Here is a 20,269-nt window from a genome sequence, read left to right as displayed (position 1 = left end):
TGGTAATAGGATTTATAAGGTGTAATGCTAAAATAATGGGTTTTTAATGGAGAAGTTGTGATTTAATGGGTTTTTAATATAATAATGGTTTTTAATGGGTCTGTCCTCTGGAAAGGTAATGGGTAATGGGGTGATAATGGGTTTTGTAAGGTGTGCTAAAATAATGGGATTTTAATATAATAATGGTGTTTTTAATGGGTCTGCCCTCTGGAAAGGTAATGGGTAATGGGGTGATAATGGGTTTTGTAAGGTGTAGGTTTTTAATGGGTCTGCCCTCTGGAAAGGTAATGGGTAATAGGGTGATAATGGGTTTTTAATAGGGAAGTTGTTATTTAATGGGGGGTTTTACTATAATAATGGTGTTTTTAATGGGTCTGCCCTCTGGAAAGGTAATGGGTAATGGGGTGATAATGGGTTTTGTAAGGTGTAGTGCTAAAATAATGGGTTTTTAATATAATAATGGTGTTTGTAATGGGTCTGCCCTCTGGAAAGGTAATGGGTAATGGGGTGATAATGGGTTTTGTAAGGTGTAGTGCTAAAATAATGGGTTTTTAATATAATAATGGTGTTTTTAATGGGTCTGCCCTCTGGAAAGGTAATGGGTAATGGGGTGATAATGGGTTTTGTAAGGTGTAGTGCTAAAATAATGGGTTTTTAATATAATGATGGTGTTTTTAATGGTCTGCCCTCTGGAAAGGTAATGGGTAATGGGGTGATAATGGGTTTTGTAAGGTGTAGTGCTAAAATAATGGGTTTTTAATATAATAATGGTGTTTTTAATGGGTCTGCCCTCTGGAAAGGTAATGGGTAATGGGGTGATAATGGGTTTTGTAAGGTGTAGTGCTAAAATAATGGGTTTTTTTTAAATAATAATGGTGTTTTTAATGGGTCTGCCCTCTGGAAAGGTAATGGGTAATGGGGTGATAATGGGTTTTTATTAGGGAAGTTGTGATTTAATGTTTGTTTGTTTTTTACTATAATAATGGTGTTTTTAATGGGTCTGCCCTCTGGAAAGGTAATGGGTAATGGGGTGATAATGGGTTTTTTAAGGTGTAGTGCTAAAATAATGGGTTTTTATTATAATAATGGTGTTTTTAATGGGTCTGTCCTCTGGAAAGGTAATGGGTAATGGGGTGATAATGGGTTTTGTAAGGTGTAGTGCTAAAATAATGGGTTTTTAATATAATAATGGTGTTTTTAATGGGTCTGCCCTCTGGAAAGGTAATGGGTAATGGGCTGATAATGGGTTTTGTAAGGTGTGCTAAAATAATGGGTTTTTAATATAAGAATGGTGTTTTTAATGGGTCTGCCCTCTGAAAAGGTAATGGGTAATGGATAATGGGGTAATAATGGGTTTTTATTAGGGAAGTTGTGATTTAATGTTTTTTTTTTGTACTATAATAATGGTGTTTTTAATGGGTCTGCCCTCTGGAAAGGTAATGGGTAATGGGGTGATAATGGGTTTTGTAAGGTGTAGTGCTAAAATAATGGGTTTTTAATATAATAATGGTGTTTTTAATGGGTTTGCCCTCTGGAAAGGTAATGGGTAATGGGGTGATAATGGGTTTTTAATAGGGAAGTTGTTATTTAATGGGTTTTTTTACTATAATAGTGGTGTTTTTAATGGGTCTGCCTTCTGGAAAGGTAATGGGGTGATAATGGATTTTGTAAGGTGTGGTGCTAAAATAATGGGTTTTTAATATAATAATGGTGTTTTTAATGGGTCTGCCCTCTGGAAAGGTAATGGATAATGGGGTGATAATGGGTTTTGTAAGGTGTAGTGCTAAAATAATGGGTTTTTAATATAATAATGGTGTTTTTAATGGGTCTGCCCTCTGGAAAGGTAATGGGTAATGGGTAATGGGGTGATAATGGGTTTTTAATAGGGAAGTTGTTATTTAATGTTTTTTTTACTATAATAATGGTGTTTTTAATGGGTCTGCCTTCTGGAAAGGTAATGGGGTGATAATGGATTTTGTAAGGTGTAGTGCTAAAATAATGGGTTTTTAATATAATAATGGTGTTTTTAATGGGTCTGCCCTCTGGAAAGGTAATGGGTAATGGGGTGATAATGGGTTTTGTAAGGTGTAGTGCTAAAATAATGGGTTTTTAATATAATAATGGTGTTTTTAATGGGTCTGCCCTCTGGAAAGGTAATGGGTAATGGGGTGATAATTGGTTTTTGTAAGGTGTAGTGCTAAAATAATGGGTTTTTAATGGAGAAGGTGTGACTTAATGTTTTTTTTAATACAATAATGGTGTTTTTAATGGGTCTGCCCTCTGGAAAGGTAATGGATAATGGGTTTTGCTGGATGTTGTTAGGTTTGATACTGAAATAATGGGTTTTTAATGGAGAAGTTGTGATTTTGATGGTGTATAAGTGAAATCAATAATAATAATGGATGCTCTCTCTCTCTCTCTCTCTCTCTCTCTCTCTCTCTCTCTCTCTCTCTCTCTCTCTCTCTCTCTCTCTCTCTCTCTATTTATTTATTTATTTATTTATTTATTTATTTATTTATTCATTCTCTGTCTCGTCTCTCAGGGTGACAGTATAGACAAGGATTCGTTCACTTTTGATAAGTTCTACAAGCTGTACTACACTATCTGCCCAAGAACTGACATTGATGAACTCTACAGCAGCATGTGAGTGTGTCCGTGTGTGTGTGTGTGTGTGTGTTTACCTAGTTGTAGTTTTCCAGGGCCTGGGCTTCACGCTGGTGTGGCCCCGTCTCCATATCTACACTTATCCTATTTTTGTTTGAAGCTCTGCACACTCGTTGGTGACACCACTTCCTCACTCAAACTGTTCCACGTCTCAACACATCTTTGCGGGAAACTCTATTTTTTAACATCTCTCAGACATCTTCCCTTCCTCAGCTTTTTACTATGCGATCTTGTGCTTCTAGTGTCATATTCTTCTCTCAGGATCAGTTTCTCATTATCCACTTGGTCCATTCCATTGATCAATTTATAAACTTGTATCAGATTCTCTCTCTCCCTTCTCTGTTCCAGGGTTGGTAGATCCATAGCCTTTTGTGTGTGTGTGTGTTTACCTAGTTGTATGTTACATGGTTCGAGTGGGGCTCCTAGTGACCTGTCTCCATATCTACATTTATCCAACTTTAACTTCAATTTGTGCACACTTTCCGCTGCTACAATCTCTTCACTCAGTCCGTTCCAGATGTCCACCGTCCTGTGTGGAAAACTGAGCTTCTTAATGTTCCGCAGACACTGACTTTTCACGATCTTGCAATGTCCTCTTGTTCATCTGTGTCCATCCTCCGTCAGTGTTACCAGGTCTTGTCTGTCTATCTTTTCCATGTGGTTCACTAACATACATCGTTATTAGATCTCCTCTTTCCTTCTATCCTTCAAAGATGGTAGTTCCGTTAATGTGTGTGTGTGTTGAACCAAGTAATCTGTTTGTATGTCTTTCTGGAGTCAGGGTGTCTTGTATAATCACTCCCAGGTCTTTCTCTTCCCTCCTCTTCATTATAATCTCTTCTCACATTTTGTATTCCCACGTAGGTCTTCTATTTCTCTTACCCATTTCCGTTACATGGCATTTCCTGGCATTAAATTCTTGTTTCCATTTTTGGCTTCATTTTCCAGATGTTGCCAATATTTTTCTGCAGTTCCATACAGTCCTCAATCTTCCTTATTACTCTCGAAAGTTTTGCATCATCTGTAAAATTTATGTAGCTACTCAAACCCTCTTGTATATTGTTAATCCCTTTCATATTGATTCTGTTATTATTTAGTGATTTTATACAGCTTCAGAAACTTTGGTGGAGATTGAAATAGTGAAGACTGTGGCCATTAATCATCTGACCTCCATACACCTTTCCTAATGTTAATAAAATGGTACACAAATTTCAAGGTAGAAGTGTATTCCAGTACTGAAGGAGTTAAAATAGTGAAGACTGTGGCCATTAATCTTCTGACCTCCATAGACCCTTCCCAATGTCATTAAAATGATCTAATGGTACACAAATCTCAAGGTAAAAATGTGTCCCAGTACTGAAGGGGTTACAATAGTGAAGACTGTGGCCATTAATCTTCTGCTAATGGCAGTGGACGTTGGCTGTCTCCTAAAATGTGAATCGTCTATATATAGCTTCTGCCGCCTACTGGTGTGCAGCATAAATTTAGTTACACCGCATTTTGTTACGTTTTGACAGCATCTTTATATAGACTCTACCGCAATTTCGCGCCGTGTTTACAAGTTTCTCAAATCAAACTTTAGGCTTTAAAGTGAAATTTCTTTATATGTTTACTAGAATAATGGAGTCACTCACACCCACATTAAAAATGTGTCCAGGACTTGTGACCTGGATGTGGTTTCCTCCACCCTCCCAATTTTTTTGTTTTTGTTTTTGCTTTTTCAGTTATGTGATGGTTTCCTCTCTTACTAACTCATCATCTAAATCATGCGCTAGAATCAGCTGTAAATCCTCATCAGTGATTCTCCTCCTTGTAGGAAGCATGGTTGTGCCTAAAATTCCCAAATATGTCCAAGAAATAATACTATATTGGTGGAATGACAGGCAGACAGGAGCACTCCACCCTGCCTGAAAGCTGGGAACAGAGTGTGGTATGAGTGTGAGAAGTCACGTACACCAAGGCCACTCTTGAGTTGCCAGTTATCATTTTTGTGGCTCGGGGCACTCACACGTGGCCGTCTATATATAGTTGATGCTTAGAAATACAAGGGATAAATTTTGGAGACGAGTCTATATATAGTCACCCCGCAAATTTTTGATACAATCAGGACCGTCTATATATAGTTCCACCGCCGGCTAAGGGTTAATAAAATGGTCTAATGGTACACAAATCTCAAGGTAAAAATGTTTCCCAGTACTGAAGGGGTTAAGCAGACCATTTTATTGACATTAGGAAGGGTCTATGGAGGTCAGAAGATTAATGGACACAGTCTTCACTATTCTAACCCCCACATGAGTTTCTGAAGCTGTAGAAAATCACCATATAGTCACTAAAATGAATACAGACCAAGGTAACCAAACTTAACCTAACCTAACCCAACCTAACCCAACCTTACCCAACCTTACCCAACCCTACCCAAACTAATGCCCTTCTCTTATGCCCCCCAGCACCAAGACAGACTTCATCAGCATGGCACAGCTCATCAACTTTATGAATGAGAAGCAGCGTGATCCGAGCCTGAACGAGATCCTGTACCCGCTGTATGATGAGAAGAGGTGCACTGAGATTATCACCGCCCATGAGCCCAACAAGGAGAATGTCGATAATAGTACGTCATGTTTGGTTAGGTTAGGTTTAAGTGTGTTTTGGGGTGTTTTATGTGTTTTGGGGTGTTTTTTTTGCTTTTGATACGGTAGAAATCATGTCAATCTTTAGGTTAGGTTAGGTTTAAGTGTGTTTTGGGGTGTTTTATGTGTTTTTGGGGTGTTTTTTTGCTTTTGTTAAGGTAGATATCATGTCAATCTCTAGGTTAGGTTAGGTTTAAGTGTGTTTTGGGGTGTTTTATGTGTTTTTGGGGTGTTTTTTGCTTTTGTTAAGGTAGAGATCGTGTCAATCTTTAGGTTAGGTTAGGTTTAAGTGTGTTTTGGGGTGTTTTATGTGTTTTTGGGTGTTTTTCCTTTTTGTAAGGTAGAAATCATGTCAATCTTTAGGTGAGGTTAGATTCAAGTGTGTTTTTCAAGTATTTTTTTTATTTTTGGGGTGTTTTTCCTTTTGGTAAGGTAGAAATCATGTTAATCTGTCAATAGAACCATCAGACTATCCTGAAAAAGCTGTGTGACAGAAACAAGAGTCTTGAAATTACAGGCAACCCCGCTTTACGAAGGTTCACACAACGAACGTTTCCTTTTACTACCATCTGCTTGTTTAACGAACACCAAACTCGCTTTAACAAAATTTTATCCCGGTCATTTTTTCCAAGTTTGAAAGCACTGCCGTATCACGCAAACCAACAGACTTTTGAATACACCAGCGCCTCTCGTGAACAACACACACACCACTCACTGCCCTGTTCAAAACAATAACAGCGTCGCCAGCAGCTCATCTTCCCTCGCTTTACATGCCACCAAAACGCCCTGCAGTGTGGCCCAGCGTTGCTAAGAACACCAGGAAGTCTCTTACTCTGGAAGTGAAGGTGGATATTATTCACAGACACGAGAGAGCCCACAAAACTAATAGCATTGCTTGCCACCATCTTGACTCCATCTACTGTCTCTACTATTTCAAGTCACCACACTCTATTAAGAAGGCTGGTGAGGCTGTATCTTTATTAAGAAGGCTGGTGAGGCCGTGTCTTTATTAAGAAGGCTGGTGAGGCCGTGTCTTTATTAAGAAGGCTGGTGAGGCCGTGTCTTTATTAAGAAGGCTGGTGAGGCCGTGTCTTTATTAAGAAGGCTGGTGAGGCCGTGTCTTTATTAAGAAGGCTGGTGAGGCCGTGTCTTTATTAAGAAGGCTGGTGAGGCCGTGTCTTTATTAAGAAGGCTGGTGAGGCCGTGTCTTTATTAAGAAGGCTGGTGAGGCCGTGTCTTTATTAAGAAGGCTGGTGAGGCCGTGTCTTTATTAAGAAGGCTGGTGAGGCCGTGTCTTTATTAAGAAGGCTGGTGAGGCCGTGTCTTTATTAAGAAGGCTGGTGAGGCCGTGTCTTTATTAAGAAGGCTGGTGAGGCCGTGTCTTTATTAAGAAGGCTGGTGAGGCCGTGTCTTTATTAAGAAGGCTGGTGAGGCCGTGTCTTTATTAAGAAGGCTGGTGAGGCCGTGTCTTTATTAAGAAGGCTGGTGAGGCCGTGTCTTTATTAAGAAGGCTGGTGAGGCTGTGTCTTTATTAAGAAGGCTGGTGAGGCCGTGTCTTTATTAAGAAGGCTGGTGAGGCTGTGTCTTTATTAAGAAGGCTGGTGAGGCTGTATCTTTATTAAGAAGGCTGGTGAGGCCATGTCTTCCTTGCAAACTAAAAGAATCACTTCAACTGGTGACTCTGCAATGGGTAAAGTGGAAAGCCTTGTGGAAATGTGGTACATATGTTTTGTATGCGGTACAATGATGTGCCCTTTGTTTACATTCCACAGGTTGCCGGCTAGCGTCTTTCCCACTCCACTCTCCCTCCCTTCATAAATTTAAGATCATCAACATTATAAAGTTACGTACATACATACATTAGTGTACCTAACCCAACCTAACCTTACCCAACCCAACCCAACCCAACCCAACCTAACCTAATTGTATCCGTGGGCCCACAGAACGTTTCAGCAAGGACGGCTTCCTGGCTTACCTGATGTCTGATGAGAACGCGCCGGTGTTCCTGGACAGACTGGACATCTACCAGGACATGGACCAACCGCTGTCCCATTACTACATCAACTCCTCCCACAACACTTACCTCTCCGGCAGACAGTTTGGCGGGAAGTCCACTGCAGAGATGTACCGGCAGACCCTACTGGCTGGATGCAGGTCTGTCAGGGAGGCTAGGGCAGTTTTTTGGGTGTTTTAAGGTATTTTGTGGGTTTTAGGGTAATTTTTATGGGGTTTGAGTATTGTTTGGGGTCTGTGTTTTATTTATTTATTTGTTTTTTTTTAATGTTATGGCCTGTAGCGCCTGTTTGTGTACTTGAAGAGTATGGGAAGCAGTGTCCAGTGTTCAGCTTTCACCCATTAGCGGTGCAGGCAGTGTTCTTTGTAGTGGTGGGCATATTAGGGCCCATATCACCAGCCAAGCATCTTTGTAGTGGTGGGCATATTAGGGCCCATATCACCAGCCAAGCATCTTTGTAGTGGTGGGCATATTAGGCCCATATCACCAGCCAAGCATCTTTGTAGTGGTGGGCATATTAGGCCCATATCACCAGCCAAGCATCTTTGTAGTGGTGGGCATATTAGGGCCCATATCACCAGCCAAGCATCTTTGTAGTGGTGGGCATATTAGGGCCCATATCACCAGCCAAGCATCTTTGTAGTGGTGGGCATATTAGGCCCATATCACCAGCCAAGCATCTTTGTAGTGGTGGGCATATTAGGCCCATATCACCAGCCAAGCATCTTTGTAGTGGTGGGCATATTAGGGCCCATATCACCAGCCAAGCATCTTTGTAGTGGTGGGCATATTAGGCCCATATCACCAGCCAAGCATCTTTGTAGTGGTGGGCATATTAGGCCCATATCACCAGCCAAGCATCTTTGTAGTGGTGGGCATATTAGGGCCCATATCACCAGCCAAGCATCTTTGTAGTGGTGGGCATATTAGGGCCCATATCACCAGCCAAGCATCTTTGTAGTGGTGGGCATATTAGGCCCATATCACCAGCCAAGCATCTTTGTAGTGGTGGGCATATTAGGCCCATATCACCAGCCAAGCATCTTTGTAGTGGTGGGCATATTAGGCCCATATCACCAGCCAAGCATCTTTGTAGTGGTGGGCATATTAGGGCCCATATCACCAGCCAAGCATCTTTGTAGTGGTGGGCATATTAGGGCCCATATCACCAGCCAAGCATCTTTGTAGTGGTGGGCATATTAGGGCCCATATCACCAGCCAAGCATCTTTGTAGTGGTGGGCATATTAGGCCCATATCACCAGCCAAGCATCTTTGTAGTGGTGGGCATATTAGGCCCATATCACCAGCCAAGCATCTTTGTAGTGGTGGGCATATTAGGGCCCATATCACCAGCCAAGCATCTTTGTAGTGGTGGGCATATTAGGGCCCATATCACCAGCCAAGCATCTTTGTAGTGGTGGGCATATTAGGGCCCATATCACCAGCCAAGCATCTTTGGTGAGAGGCCACAACACCTCCACCTGGAACCTGTGTACCGCGGTGACATGTAGCTAACTTTAAACCACTCCACAAATGGCAAAGCTTCAAGGCGGCACGTGCTGGGATTCCAACCTGAAACCTAACCTAATTGAACCCCAAATTGAACCTAACTTAACCTTATTTAGCCTAATCGTAACCCAACCCAAACCAAACTTAACCTAACCTAACCTAACCTTACCTTACCTTAACCTAACCTAACCTAACCTAACCTAACCTAACCTAACCCAACCCAAACCCAACTTAACCTAACCTAACCTTACCTTACCTTAACTTAACCTAACCTAACCAAACCTAACCTTAACCTAACCTAACCCAACCCAACCCAACCCAACCCAACCCAACCTTAACCTTAACCTAACCAAACCTAACCTAACCTAACCTAACCTAACCTAACCAACCCAACCCAACCCAACCCAACCCAACCTTAACCTTAACCTAACCTAACCTAACCTTACCTTAACTTAACCTAACCTAACCTAACCTAACCTAACCTAACCTAACCTAACCTAACCTAACCTAACCCAACCCAACCCAAACCAAACCAAACCAAAACCTAACCTACCCTACCCTACCCCACAGATGCGTTGAATTGGACTGCTGGGACGGCAAGGGTGAGGATGAGGAGCCTATTATCACCCACGGCAAGGCAATGTGCACTGATATTCTGTTCAAGGAGGCTATCATCGCCATCAGGGACTGCGCCTTCGTCACCTCAGACTACCCTGTTATTCTGTCCTTCGAGAACCACTGTTGTAAGAAGCAGCAGTACAAATTGGCCAAGTACTGTGATGAGTACTTTGGGGATCTGCTGTCCAAGGAGGCTCTACCCGATAGCCCGGTGCGTTTTGTTTTAAAGTGTTTTTATTGGGACTAATTTCAGACAATTTTTTTTCTCTCTCTCTCTCTTCTTTCTCTCACGAAAACACCATGAAAACAGCCCAAAACACACCAAAACATGTAAAAACACCCCAAATCACATATAAACACCCTAAAACACACTAAAACATCCCTAGAACAGAAAACACATCTAAACCCATCAAAATATACTTAAACAATCCAAAATACATCCAAATATACACCAAAACATCCCCAAAACACACCAAAACATCCCTAAATACCACAAAACACCACAAACACCTCAGAAACACCACAAACCACAAAACACCCAAAACCACCCAAAAACACCCAAAACCACACAAAACACCCAAAACCACCCCAAAAAACACCCAAACACCCCAAAAACACCCCAAAACACCCCAAAAACACCCTCACACCCCACCTAACTTAACCTAACACCCCACAGCTCGTCCCCGGCCAGCCGCTGCCGTCCCCGAACCAACTTAAGTACAAGATCTTAATCAAAAACAAGCGATTGAAGGCAGATGTGGAGAAGCAGGAACTGGAGCTGTTTCTGAAGGGGCAGCTGGACCTGGTGGATGATGACGACGCCAAGGAGGACGCGTCACAGGCATCCGCACAGCCCAAGGAGCCTAAGGTATGGGAGGGGGGTTTAAGGTATAGGGAGGTTTAAGGTATATGGAGGTTTAAGGTATAGGGAGGTTTAAGGTCTATGGAGGTTTAAGGTATGAAGGTTTAAGGTCTAGGGAGGTTTAAGGTATGGAGGTTTAAGGTCTAGGGAGGTTTAAGGTATAGGGAGGTTTAAGGTATAGGGAGGTTTAAGGTATAGGGAGGTTTAAGGTCTAGGGAGGTTTAAGGTCTAGGGAGGTTTAAGGTATATGGAGGTTTAAGGTATAGGGAGGTTTAAGGTATAGGGAGGTTTAAGGTATAGGGAGGTTTAAGGTATAGGGAGGTTTAAGGTATGGGGAGGGTTTAAGGTATATGGAGGTTTAAGGTATAGGGAGGTTTAAGGTATAGGGAGGTTTAAGGTATAGGAGGAGGTATAGGGAGGTTTAAGGTCTATGGAGGTTTAAGGTATATGGAGGTTTATGGAGGTTTAAGGTATAGGGGAGGTTTAAGGTATAGGGAGGTTTAAGGTATAGGAGGTTTAAGGTATAGGGAGGTTTAAGGTATATGGAGGTTTAAGGTCTATGAAGGTTTAAGGTCTAGGGAGGTTTAAGGTATGGAGGTTTAAGGTATAGGGAGGTTTAAGGTCTATGGAGGTTTAAGGTCTATGGAGGTTTAAGGTATATGGAGGTTTAAGGTTTAGGGAGGTTTAAGGTATATGGAGGTTTAAGGTCTAAGGTATAGGGAGGTTTAAGGTATATGGAGGTTTAAGGTCTATGGAGGAGGTTTAAGGTATAGGAGGGTTTAAGGTATAGGGAGGTTTATGGAGGTATAGGGAGGTTTAAGGTATAGGAGGTTTAAGGTATAGGGAGGTTTAAGGTATATGGAGGTTTAAGGTATGGGGGAGGTTAAGGGTATTTTTCATTTATTTTATTTTGATTTGTTTATTTTATTTATTTATTTATTTATTTATTTATTTTATTATTTTATTATTTTTTTTTATCTTTTTGTTTTTTTTTATTCAATTTTTCTTTTGATGTGTTTTTTTATCTCATTTTTTTTTTTTATATATATATTTTTTTCAAGTAGTAGTAGTAGTAGTAGTAGTAGTAGTAGTAGTAGAAGTAGTGGGATTTTGATTTTGATTTATTTATTTATTTATTTGTATGTGGTGTAATGATTGGTTAGGTTAGCATTATCATTTAGTTGTTTGTCTGTTTCTCAATTTTTGGGTTTAGGTTAAGTTATTTTTTCAGGATTTCATTGTTATTATTATTATCATCATCATCATCATCATCATCATCATTATTATTGTTATTATGATTATTTATTTGTATTTGTTAGGTTAGGTTAAGTTAGGTTGTGTGTGTGTGTGTGTGTGTGTGTGTGTGTGTGTGTGTGTGTGACATAGAAATAACAATAACAATAATAATAATGAGAAGAGTGGCAAGGCGGGACACACAGGAGTGAGTGAGTGTGGTGGTGGGGACGTGGCTCTCCATGAGTTTCCAGTGTGTAGAAGCTGTCCCACACACACACCACCTGTTGCTCATCTCTGCCGCAGCATGGTGTGGCTGTGTGGAGGACCCGCGCATAGGAGTGACTGTGGTTGAGCTACACACAGTCAGTCACATACCAAACATTTGATAAGCCCCACCATGCCGTGCCACCACACCTGCCACAGTGACTCGTGTTCCCAACCTAACTCTGTCTCTCTGTCTCTGTCTGTGTGTGTGTGTGTGTGTGTGTGTGTGTGTGTGTGTGTGTGTGTGTCAATATCCAAACATTCTTTTCCTCTCCATCTCACAATGTGTATTTGTATGTGTGTTCACCCCCACAAACATACATGACTGTGTGTGCGTATGTGTATGTGTACGTTTTAATGTCCACACCTGTCTTTTAAAATCTGTATGTATGTTTGTGTGTGTTTTTATCATATCTCAATGTGTGTGTGTGTGTGTGTGTGTGTGTGTGTGTGTGTGTGTTCTGCCCCTAAGGACAAGATCGGCAGAGAGTTTGCTTTATTAATGTTACGTATCATTGTATTATTGATGTATTTTCTAGGTGTATTTCTTAGCTGTCCCCTGCCCCCTTCTGCTGCTATTCCCACTGCCCCCCCTGCCAAGCCACCCCCTACCATAATGCTAAGTATACTAAGATATCTCCACTGTGACTTTTAAGGGTGTTTTCAAGGTTCTAGTGACAGAGTGACACCATTTCTGCATTACTAACAGGAGAAACACTCTTTTAAAAGGCTCTAATTGAAGTTTTAAGGGTTTTTAAGAGTGTTTTTAAGGTTCTAGTGACAGATTAACACCATTTCTGCATTACTAACAGGAGAAACACTTTTAAAAGGCTCTAGTTGAAGTTGTAAGGGTTTCTAAGAGTTTTCAAGGTTCTAGTGACAGATTAACACCATTTCTGCATTACTAACAGGAGAAACACTCTTTTAAAAGGCTCTAGTTGAAGTTTTAAGGGTTTCAAAGAGTGTTTTTAAGGTCCTAGTAGCAGATTAACACCATTTCTGCATTACTAACAGGAGAAACACTCTTTTAAAAGGCTCTAGTTGAAGTTTTAAGGGTTTCTAAGGGTGTTTTCAAGGTTCTAGTGACAGATTAACCCCATTTCTGCATTACTAACTGGAGAAACACTCTTTTAAAGGCTCTAGTTGAAGTTTTAAGGGTTTTAAGGGTGTTTTAAGGTTCTAGTGACAGATTAACACCATTTCTGCATTACTAACAGGAGAAACACTCTTTTAAAGGCTCTAGTTGAAGTTTTAAGGGTTTTAAGGGTGTTTTAAGGTTCTAGTGACAGATTAACACCATTTCTGCATTACTAACAGGAGAAACACTCTTTTAAAGGCTCTAGTTGAAGTTTTAAGGGTTTTAAGGGTGTTTTAAGGTCCTAGTAGCAGATTAACACCATTTCTGCATTACTAACAGGAGAAACACTCTTTTAAAAGGCTCTAGTTGAAGTTATAAGGGTTTTTAAGGGTGTTTTCAAGGTTCTAGTGACAGATTAACACCATTTCTGCATTACTAACAGGAGAAACACTCTTTTAAAGGCTCTAGTTGAAGTTTTAAGGGTTTTTAAGAGTGTTTTTAAGGTTCTAGTGACAGATTAACACCATTTCTGCATTACTAACAGGAGAAACACTCTTTTAAAGGCTCTAATTGAAGTTTTAAGGTTTTAAGGGTGTTTTAAGGTTCTAGTGACAGATTAACACCATTTCTGCATTACTAACAGGAGAAACACTCTTTTAAAAGGCTCTAATTGAAGTTTTAAGGGTTTTTAAGGGTGTTTTCAAGGTTCTAGTGACAGATTAACACCATTTCTGCATTACTAACAGGAGAAACACTCTTTTAAAAGGCTCTAGTTGAAGTTATAAGGGTTTTTAAGGGTGTTTTCAAGGTTCTAGTGACAGATTAACACCATTTCTGCATTACTAACAGGAGAAACACTCTTTTTAAAGGCTCTAGTTGAAGTTTTAAGGGTTTCTAAGAGTGTTTTTAAGGTCCTAGTGACAGATTAACACCATTTCTGCATTACTAACAGGAGAAACACTCTTTTAAAAGGCTCTAGTTGAAGTTGTAAGGGTTTCTAAGAGTGTTTTCAAGGTTCTAGTGGCAGATTAACACCATTTCTGCATTACTAACAGGAGAAACACTCTTTTTAAAGGCTCTAATTGAAGTTGTAAGGAGTTTTAAGGGTGTTTTCAAGGTTCTAGTGACAGATTAACACCATTTCTGCATTACTAACAGGAGAAACACTCTTTTAAAAGGCTCTAGTTGAAGTTGTAAGGGTTTTTAAGGGTGTTTTCAAGGTCCTAGTGACAGATTAACACCATTTCTACACTATTAACAGTAGAAACACTTATAAAAGGCTATAATTGAAGTTTATTTAAGTTTATATTGGTGAAAAAGAATATATTGATTAAAAAGTTGATGTTTTTGAAAGCCATAACGCAGTGGAGGATTATTAGTGTATGTGTGTTCTCTCTCTCTCTCTCTTTCTCTCTTTCTCTTTCTCTCCCCCTCCCCCTCCCCCCCCCCCTCCCTCCCTCCCTTAGGTGATTTGAAGAGATGGTATGTGTTAATTGTAATGTACCCTAACTTGGCACTCTCTCTCTCTCTCTCTCTCTCTCTCTCTATCTCTCTACCCCCTCTCTCTCTCTCTCTCTCTCTCCCTCCATCCCATCCCATCCCAACCCAACCCTTTAGAACAATACCACCACCACCACCACCTCTACCACTACCACTACCACCACCACCACCACCACCACCACCACCACCACCCCAGTGTCCCAGCCTTCCCTTGAGGATGATAAGCCACTCACAGCCGAGGAGAGAGCATTCTTGTACTACCAATACACTGGAGCCACCACCCATGTCCACCCAGTCCTCTCCTCCTATGTCAACTATTGCCAGCCTGTCAAATTCCAAGGGTTTGATGTGGCGCAAGGTAAACTATTGGTGTTTTGTGCGTGGTTTAGGGGTGTTTTAGCATGTTTTGGGGTGTTTTGGGTGTTTTGGTGTGTTTTTGTGGTGTTTTTTGTGTTTTGGAGTGTTTTTGTGGTGTTTTTTTGTGTTTTGGGGTGTTTTAGTGTGTTTTGTGGTGTTTTGGGGTGTTTTAGTGTGTTTTTATGATGTTTTGAGGTGTTTTAGTATGTTTGGGTGGTGTGCTTGTGGGTGTTTTGTGTTTTGTTGTGTTTTGGGGTGTTTTGTGTTTGTGTGTTTGATGTGTGTGTTTGTGTTTTGGGGTGTTTGGTGTTGTTTTAGTGAGTTTGTGAGGTGTTTTAAAGTGTTTTGGGGTGTTTTGAGTATTTTCTTGATTGTTTTTGGGGTGTTTGGTTGTGTTTTTGTGGTGTGTTGATGTGTTTTGTGTTTTTGTGTGTTTGGGATGTTATGGGTATTTATGAGTGTTTTTGGGGTGTTTGATTGTGTTTTGATGTGTTTTTGGGGTGTTTTGATGTGTTTTATTGTGTTTTGCCATTTAGGAGTTTTGGTTGTATTTCAATTTGTTTTGTGTGTTTTAATGCCGTGTGTTTGTGTTTGCTTGTTTGTTTGTCTAGTCTCCTCTGTCAATTATTGCCTTTCAAATTTCAAGGGTTAAATGTCGCTCAAGGTAAAATATTGGTGTTTGGTTGCGTTTGTGTTTTTTTGTGTTTGTGGGTGTTTTGGGGTGTTTGGGAGTGTTTTGGAGTCTTTGTGTTTGTTTTTGGGGTGTATTTTAGTTTGTTTTTGTTTGGTTTTCTATTTGCGTTTGTTTTTCTCTGTGTTTGTTTTAGGGCTTGTTTTTTTGTTTTATGCTTCCGTTTGTGTGTTTTAGTGTGTGTGTGTGTTTTGGGGCGTTTTGGGGTCTTCGCGTTTGTGTTTTTGGGGCGTGTTTTAATTTGTTTTTCCATTCGTGTTTGTTTTTTGAGGTTTGCGTTTATTTTGGGCATGTTTTCATTTTTTTTTTTTTTTCTTTATTCCGTTTGTTTTAGGGCTCTTTTGGCTTTGCTTATCCATTTGCATTTGTGTTTTTACTTCTGTTTGTTTTGGTGTTTGTTTCCGTATGTTTTTTCGTTTGCATGTTTTTTCATCCTTCCATTTGTTTTGGGCTTGTTTTTTGTTTGTATTCCTCTTCGTGTTTGTTTTTTCTTTATTCTGTTTGTTTTCAGGGAGTCTTTTCATTTGGTTTTTCTTTTGCATTTGGTTTTTTGAAGTCTGCGTTTGTTTTAGGGCTTGTTTTGGCCTCGTTTTTCTATTTACGTTTGTTTTTTTCTCTATCCCGTTTGTTTTGTGAGTTTTTGTTTGTTTTTATATTTGCGTTTGTTTTTTGGGGTGTTTCCGTTTGTTTTGTGTTTGTTTGAGTGTCTAGGGATTTTTTCTAGTTGTCAGCGGTGTTTGGTGGTGTTTGTGTGTTTGTATCTACGTTTGTTTAGATTTGTCTGTTTGTGAGTCTAGTGGTTCTTTGTGGTGTTTGGTGTTTGTTTGTGTTTGTCTTGCATTTGTCAGTCCTGCCTGTTTTATTCTCCCTTTTATTTTTTGTGTGTGTTTGTTTTCATTTTCTCGTTTTTATTTTTTGGGGTTTTGAGTGTTTGTTTGTTTGTCCGTTTGTGAATGTCCCCTCTCGTGTTTGGTGTTTGTTTTGTTTTTCTTGTTTTTCTCAATTGTGTGTTTGGTTGTTAGAAAACATCATTTTCTAAGCCGAGATGCAAAAGTGCGTTTGTTTTGGGGCCGTTTGGATTGTGTATCTGTTTTTTGTTTGGTGGTTTTTTGGTGTTTTTTTTGGTGTTTCATCTTACCTGTTGTATTTGCTTGCTTTCTTTGCTTGTTTGTGTTTTCCTGCCACCACTGCGTTTGTTTTGTGGTCGTTTGGATTGTGCATGTGTTTTTTTGTGGGTTTTGTGTTTTTATTTAGTGTTTGTTTCATTGTGCCTGCTGTGTTTGCTTTTTCCATTTTTTCTGCTTCTAATTTAACCTAACAATCTAAACACAACCTAACCTAATCCAAACGTACCTAGCCTAACCGAATCCAAACGTACCTAGCCTAACCTAATCCAAACTTATCTAGCCTAACCTAATCCAAACGTACCCTAGCCTAACCTAATCCAAACGTACCCTAACCTAATCCAAATGTACCCTAACTTAATCCAAACGTACCTAGCTTAACCTAATCCAAACGTACCTAGCTTAACCTAATACAAACAACGTAATTTCTCCATTTGTGTGTTTGTTTTGCATGTTGTGTTTGCATGTTTGTGTTTGTTTGTGTTTGTTTGTGTGTTTTGCATGTGTTTATGTGTGTTTGGGTTTACTAGCATGTTTGTTTGTGTTTGTCTGCATGTTTTTATTTTAAGATGTTTTATTACAGATTTTCTTCTTCTTCTTCTTCTTATTATTATTATTATTATTATTATTATTATTATTATTATTATTATTATTATTATTATTATTACTGTTATTATTCTATGTTTATTTTATTTATCATTTTTTTTATATAATTTCTGATTTTCTCAAATTTATTCAGTTTTCTCTTCCATTTTCTTATCACATCATCCCTTCACCCAAACACACACAAACACCATCCAAACACGCCATCAAACATCTCAAAAACACCCTAAAACACACCAAAATGCCCTAAAACACCTCAAAAACACCCCAAAACACCCCAAAACATACCAAAACGCCCTTAAACACGTAAAACACCCCAAAACACGTAAAACACCCCAAAACACCTCAAAACACCAAAAACACACCAAAACACCTCAAAACACCCCAAAACACACCAAATGTCCCAAAACACCTCAAAAACACCCCAAAACACACCAAAACGTTCCAAAACACCTCAAAACACCCCAAAACACCAAAATGCCCCAAAACACCTGAAAAACATCCTTAAACATCTCTAAAACACCCCAAAACACCTTAAAACACACCAAAACACATCAAAACACCTCAAAACACACCAAAACACCTCAAAACACCCCAAACATCCCAAATACATCCTTAAACACCCCAAAAACACCCAAAATACTGAAAAAAAAACATCACTGCCCCATACACCCCAAAAACACCCCCAAAAACACCTCAAAACATTTCAAAACACACCCCACTGCCTCAAACTCCCCTGAAACACCTCAAAAACATCTCAAAACGCTCAAAAACACTTCAAAACAACCCAAAAACACAAATCCCACATCAAAACACCTCCAAACACACCCCACTGCCCCAAACGCTCCCAAAACACCTCAAAACACCCCAACAAAACACCTCAAAAACACCCATAAACACCCAAAAACACCCTAAAAACACCTCAAAAACACCCCAAACCCAACAAAAACACCTCAAAACACCCAAAAACACCTCAAAAACACCTCAAAACACCCCAAAACACAGCCCGAGGAGGCACCAGCAGAAGGTGCAGCACCAGAACCACCAAAGTACTCAGGAACCTCTTTGACGAACATTCATCCATGGCTCTCCTCTATGATCAATTATGCCCAGCCAGTACACTTTAATGGCTTCGACGTGGCTGAAGGTACACTTGACTGGGGGTGTTGCAGGGGTGTAGGAAGGGTGTAGGGGTGTATTGTCGCTGTATTCGAGTAGTCACGGCATCCACGTAGCTGTATTGTGGGTGTGTTAGGTGTGTTTCGAAGGTGTAGTGGTGTTTTTGTGTGTGTTTGTTGTGTTGTGTTGTGTTGTGTAGTGGTGCTAGAGGAGGAGGAGGAGGAGGAAAGAGAGGATGGATACAGAAGGAGGAGGAGGAGGAGGAGGAGGAGGAGGAGGAAGAAGAGAAGGAGGAGGATAGGTTAAGTTAGGTTACATTATATTCATTCAGACAGACAGACAGACACAAATCAATTTATTTATTTATTAAGGTAAGTTTTTTTATTTATTTATTTATTTATTTATATATTTATTTATCTTGCTTCTTGTTTGTTTGCTTGTTTGTTTGTTTTATTGCTTGCTTGTTTGTGTTTGTTTTGTGTTTTGGTGTTTGCATGTTTTGTTGGCTTGCATGGTGTGTGTGTGTGTGTGTGTGTGTGTGTGTGTGTGTGTGTGTGAGAGAGAATGATGGTTTTGAATATACACTTGTTAACACACACACACACACACACACACACACACACACACACACACACACACACACACACACACACACACACATTTCAAACACCCCAAAACATAAAAAAAAACACCAAATAAACTAGATAAAAAAAAAAACACCCCAAACACACACACACACATTTCAAACACCCCAAAACATAAAACACCAAATACACACACACACACACATTTCAAACACCCCAAAACATAAAAAAAACACCAAATAAACTAGATAAAAGCACCCCAAACACACACACACACACACACAGTAAACTAAACACAAAATAAAAAATAAAAATATATATAACCTTTTTCTCTCTCCTCCTCCTCCTCCTCCTCCTCCTCCTCCTCCTCCTCCTCCTCCTCCTCCTCCTCCTCCTCCTTACAGAGAAGAACATTCATCACAACATGTCCTCCTTCTCGGAAACTGTGGGCCTTGGCTACCTGAAGACCCAGGCTATTGAATTTGTCAACTACAACAAGAGGCAAATGTCCAGAATTTATCCTAAGGGTGCACGTGTTGACTCCTCTAACTACATGCCCCAGGTCTGTGTGTGTGTGTGTGTGTGTGTGTGTGTGTGTGGTGGTTTAGGGGGATGTTTTTGGGTGTTTTGGGGTGTTTTTGGTGTGTTTGTGTGTTTTTGTGGGTGTTTTGTGTGTTTTGTGTGTTTTGTGTGTTTTGTGTGTTTTGGGTGGTTTTGGGTGTTTTTGTGTTTTGTGTGTTTTGGTGTGTGTGTGTCTTAGGATGTGTATGTGTGTTTTGGGGTGTTTTGGTGTGTGTTTTTGGGGTGTGTTTTTTTTGGGGTGTTTTTGGGTGTGTTTTTGTGTGTATGGGGGCTGTTTGGGTGTGTGTTGGGGTGTTTGTTTTTTGGGTGTTTGTGTGTTTTTGGGTCTGTGGGGTGTTTTTGGGATGTGTGTGTGTGTGTGTGTTTGGAGTGTTTTTTTTTTTAGTGTTCTGTGATTTTGGATGTTAAAAGAGCATGTTTGGGTGTGTTTTGAAGAATTTGTTTATGTTTTACTGGTGTTTGGATGAGTGTGTGTGTGTGTTTGGAGTGTTTGAGGGTGTTTGAGTGTGTTTGTAAAGTATTTTGGGATATTTAAGTGATGTTTTGATAAGTGTGTGTCTGAGTGTGTTTTTTTAAGTATTTATGAATGTGTGTGTTTTTAAAAGTGTTTTAGTGGTGTTTTAATGAGTGAGTGTGTGTGTTTGTTTGTGTTGTAAAGTATTTGACAGTTTTGATGAGTGTTTTTGAGTGCGTTTTAAACTATTTGAGAGAGACCATGAGTGCGTGTAACATATATACCTCTACGTATACATGCGTTTGGATACGTTTAGACTACCACCAACAAATCACAACCAAAAGAAACCAAACCAAGGCCAACCAAACGTAACCAAGCGTCC

At 39.9% G+C, this 20,269-nt stretch overlaps 1 protein-coding gene across 1 annotated transcript in view; it reads left to right on the top strand.

The window, feature by feature from the left end:
• The window catches only part of LOC123509324 (1-phosphatidylinositol 4,5-bisphosphate phosphodiesterase-like), a 66,782-nt gene that overhangs the window by 31,686 nt on the left and 14,827 nt on the right, over positions 1-20,269 (top strand). The window contains 7 exon segments of the mRNA XM_045263553.1: positions 2,543-2,643; positions 5,112-5,272; positions 7,235-7,445; positions 9,386-9,644; positions 10,110-10,301; positions 18,154-18,295; positions 19,256-19,413. Of these exon segments, the coding sequence (XP_045119488.1) occupies positions 2,543-2,643; positions 5,112-5,272; positions 7,235-7,445; positions 9,386-9,644; positions 10,110-10,301; positions 18,154-18,295; positions 19,256-19,413 (1,224 nt within the window).

Source organism: Portunus trituberculatus, chromosome 26 (assembly GCF_017591435.1).
Source record: "Portunus trituberculatus isolate SZX2019 chromosome 26, ASM1759143v1, whole genome shotgun sequence".
In the NCBI taxonomy this organism is placed as follows: domain Eukaryota; kingdom Metazoa; phylum Arthropoda; class Malacostraca; order Decapoda; family Portunidae; genus Portunus; species Portunus trituberculatus.
Note: the sequence above shows the minus strand (reverse complement) of the source record. Positions and strands in the feature narration are given on the sequence as shown.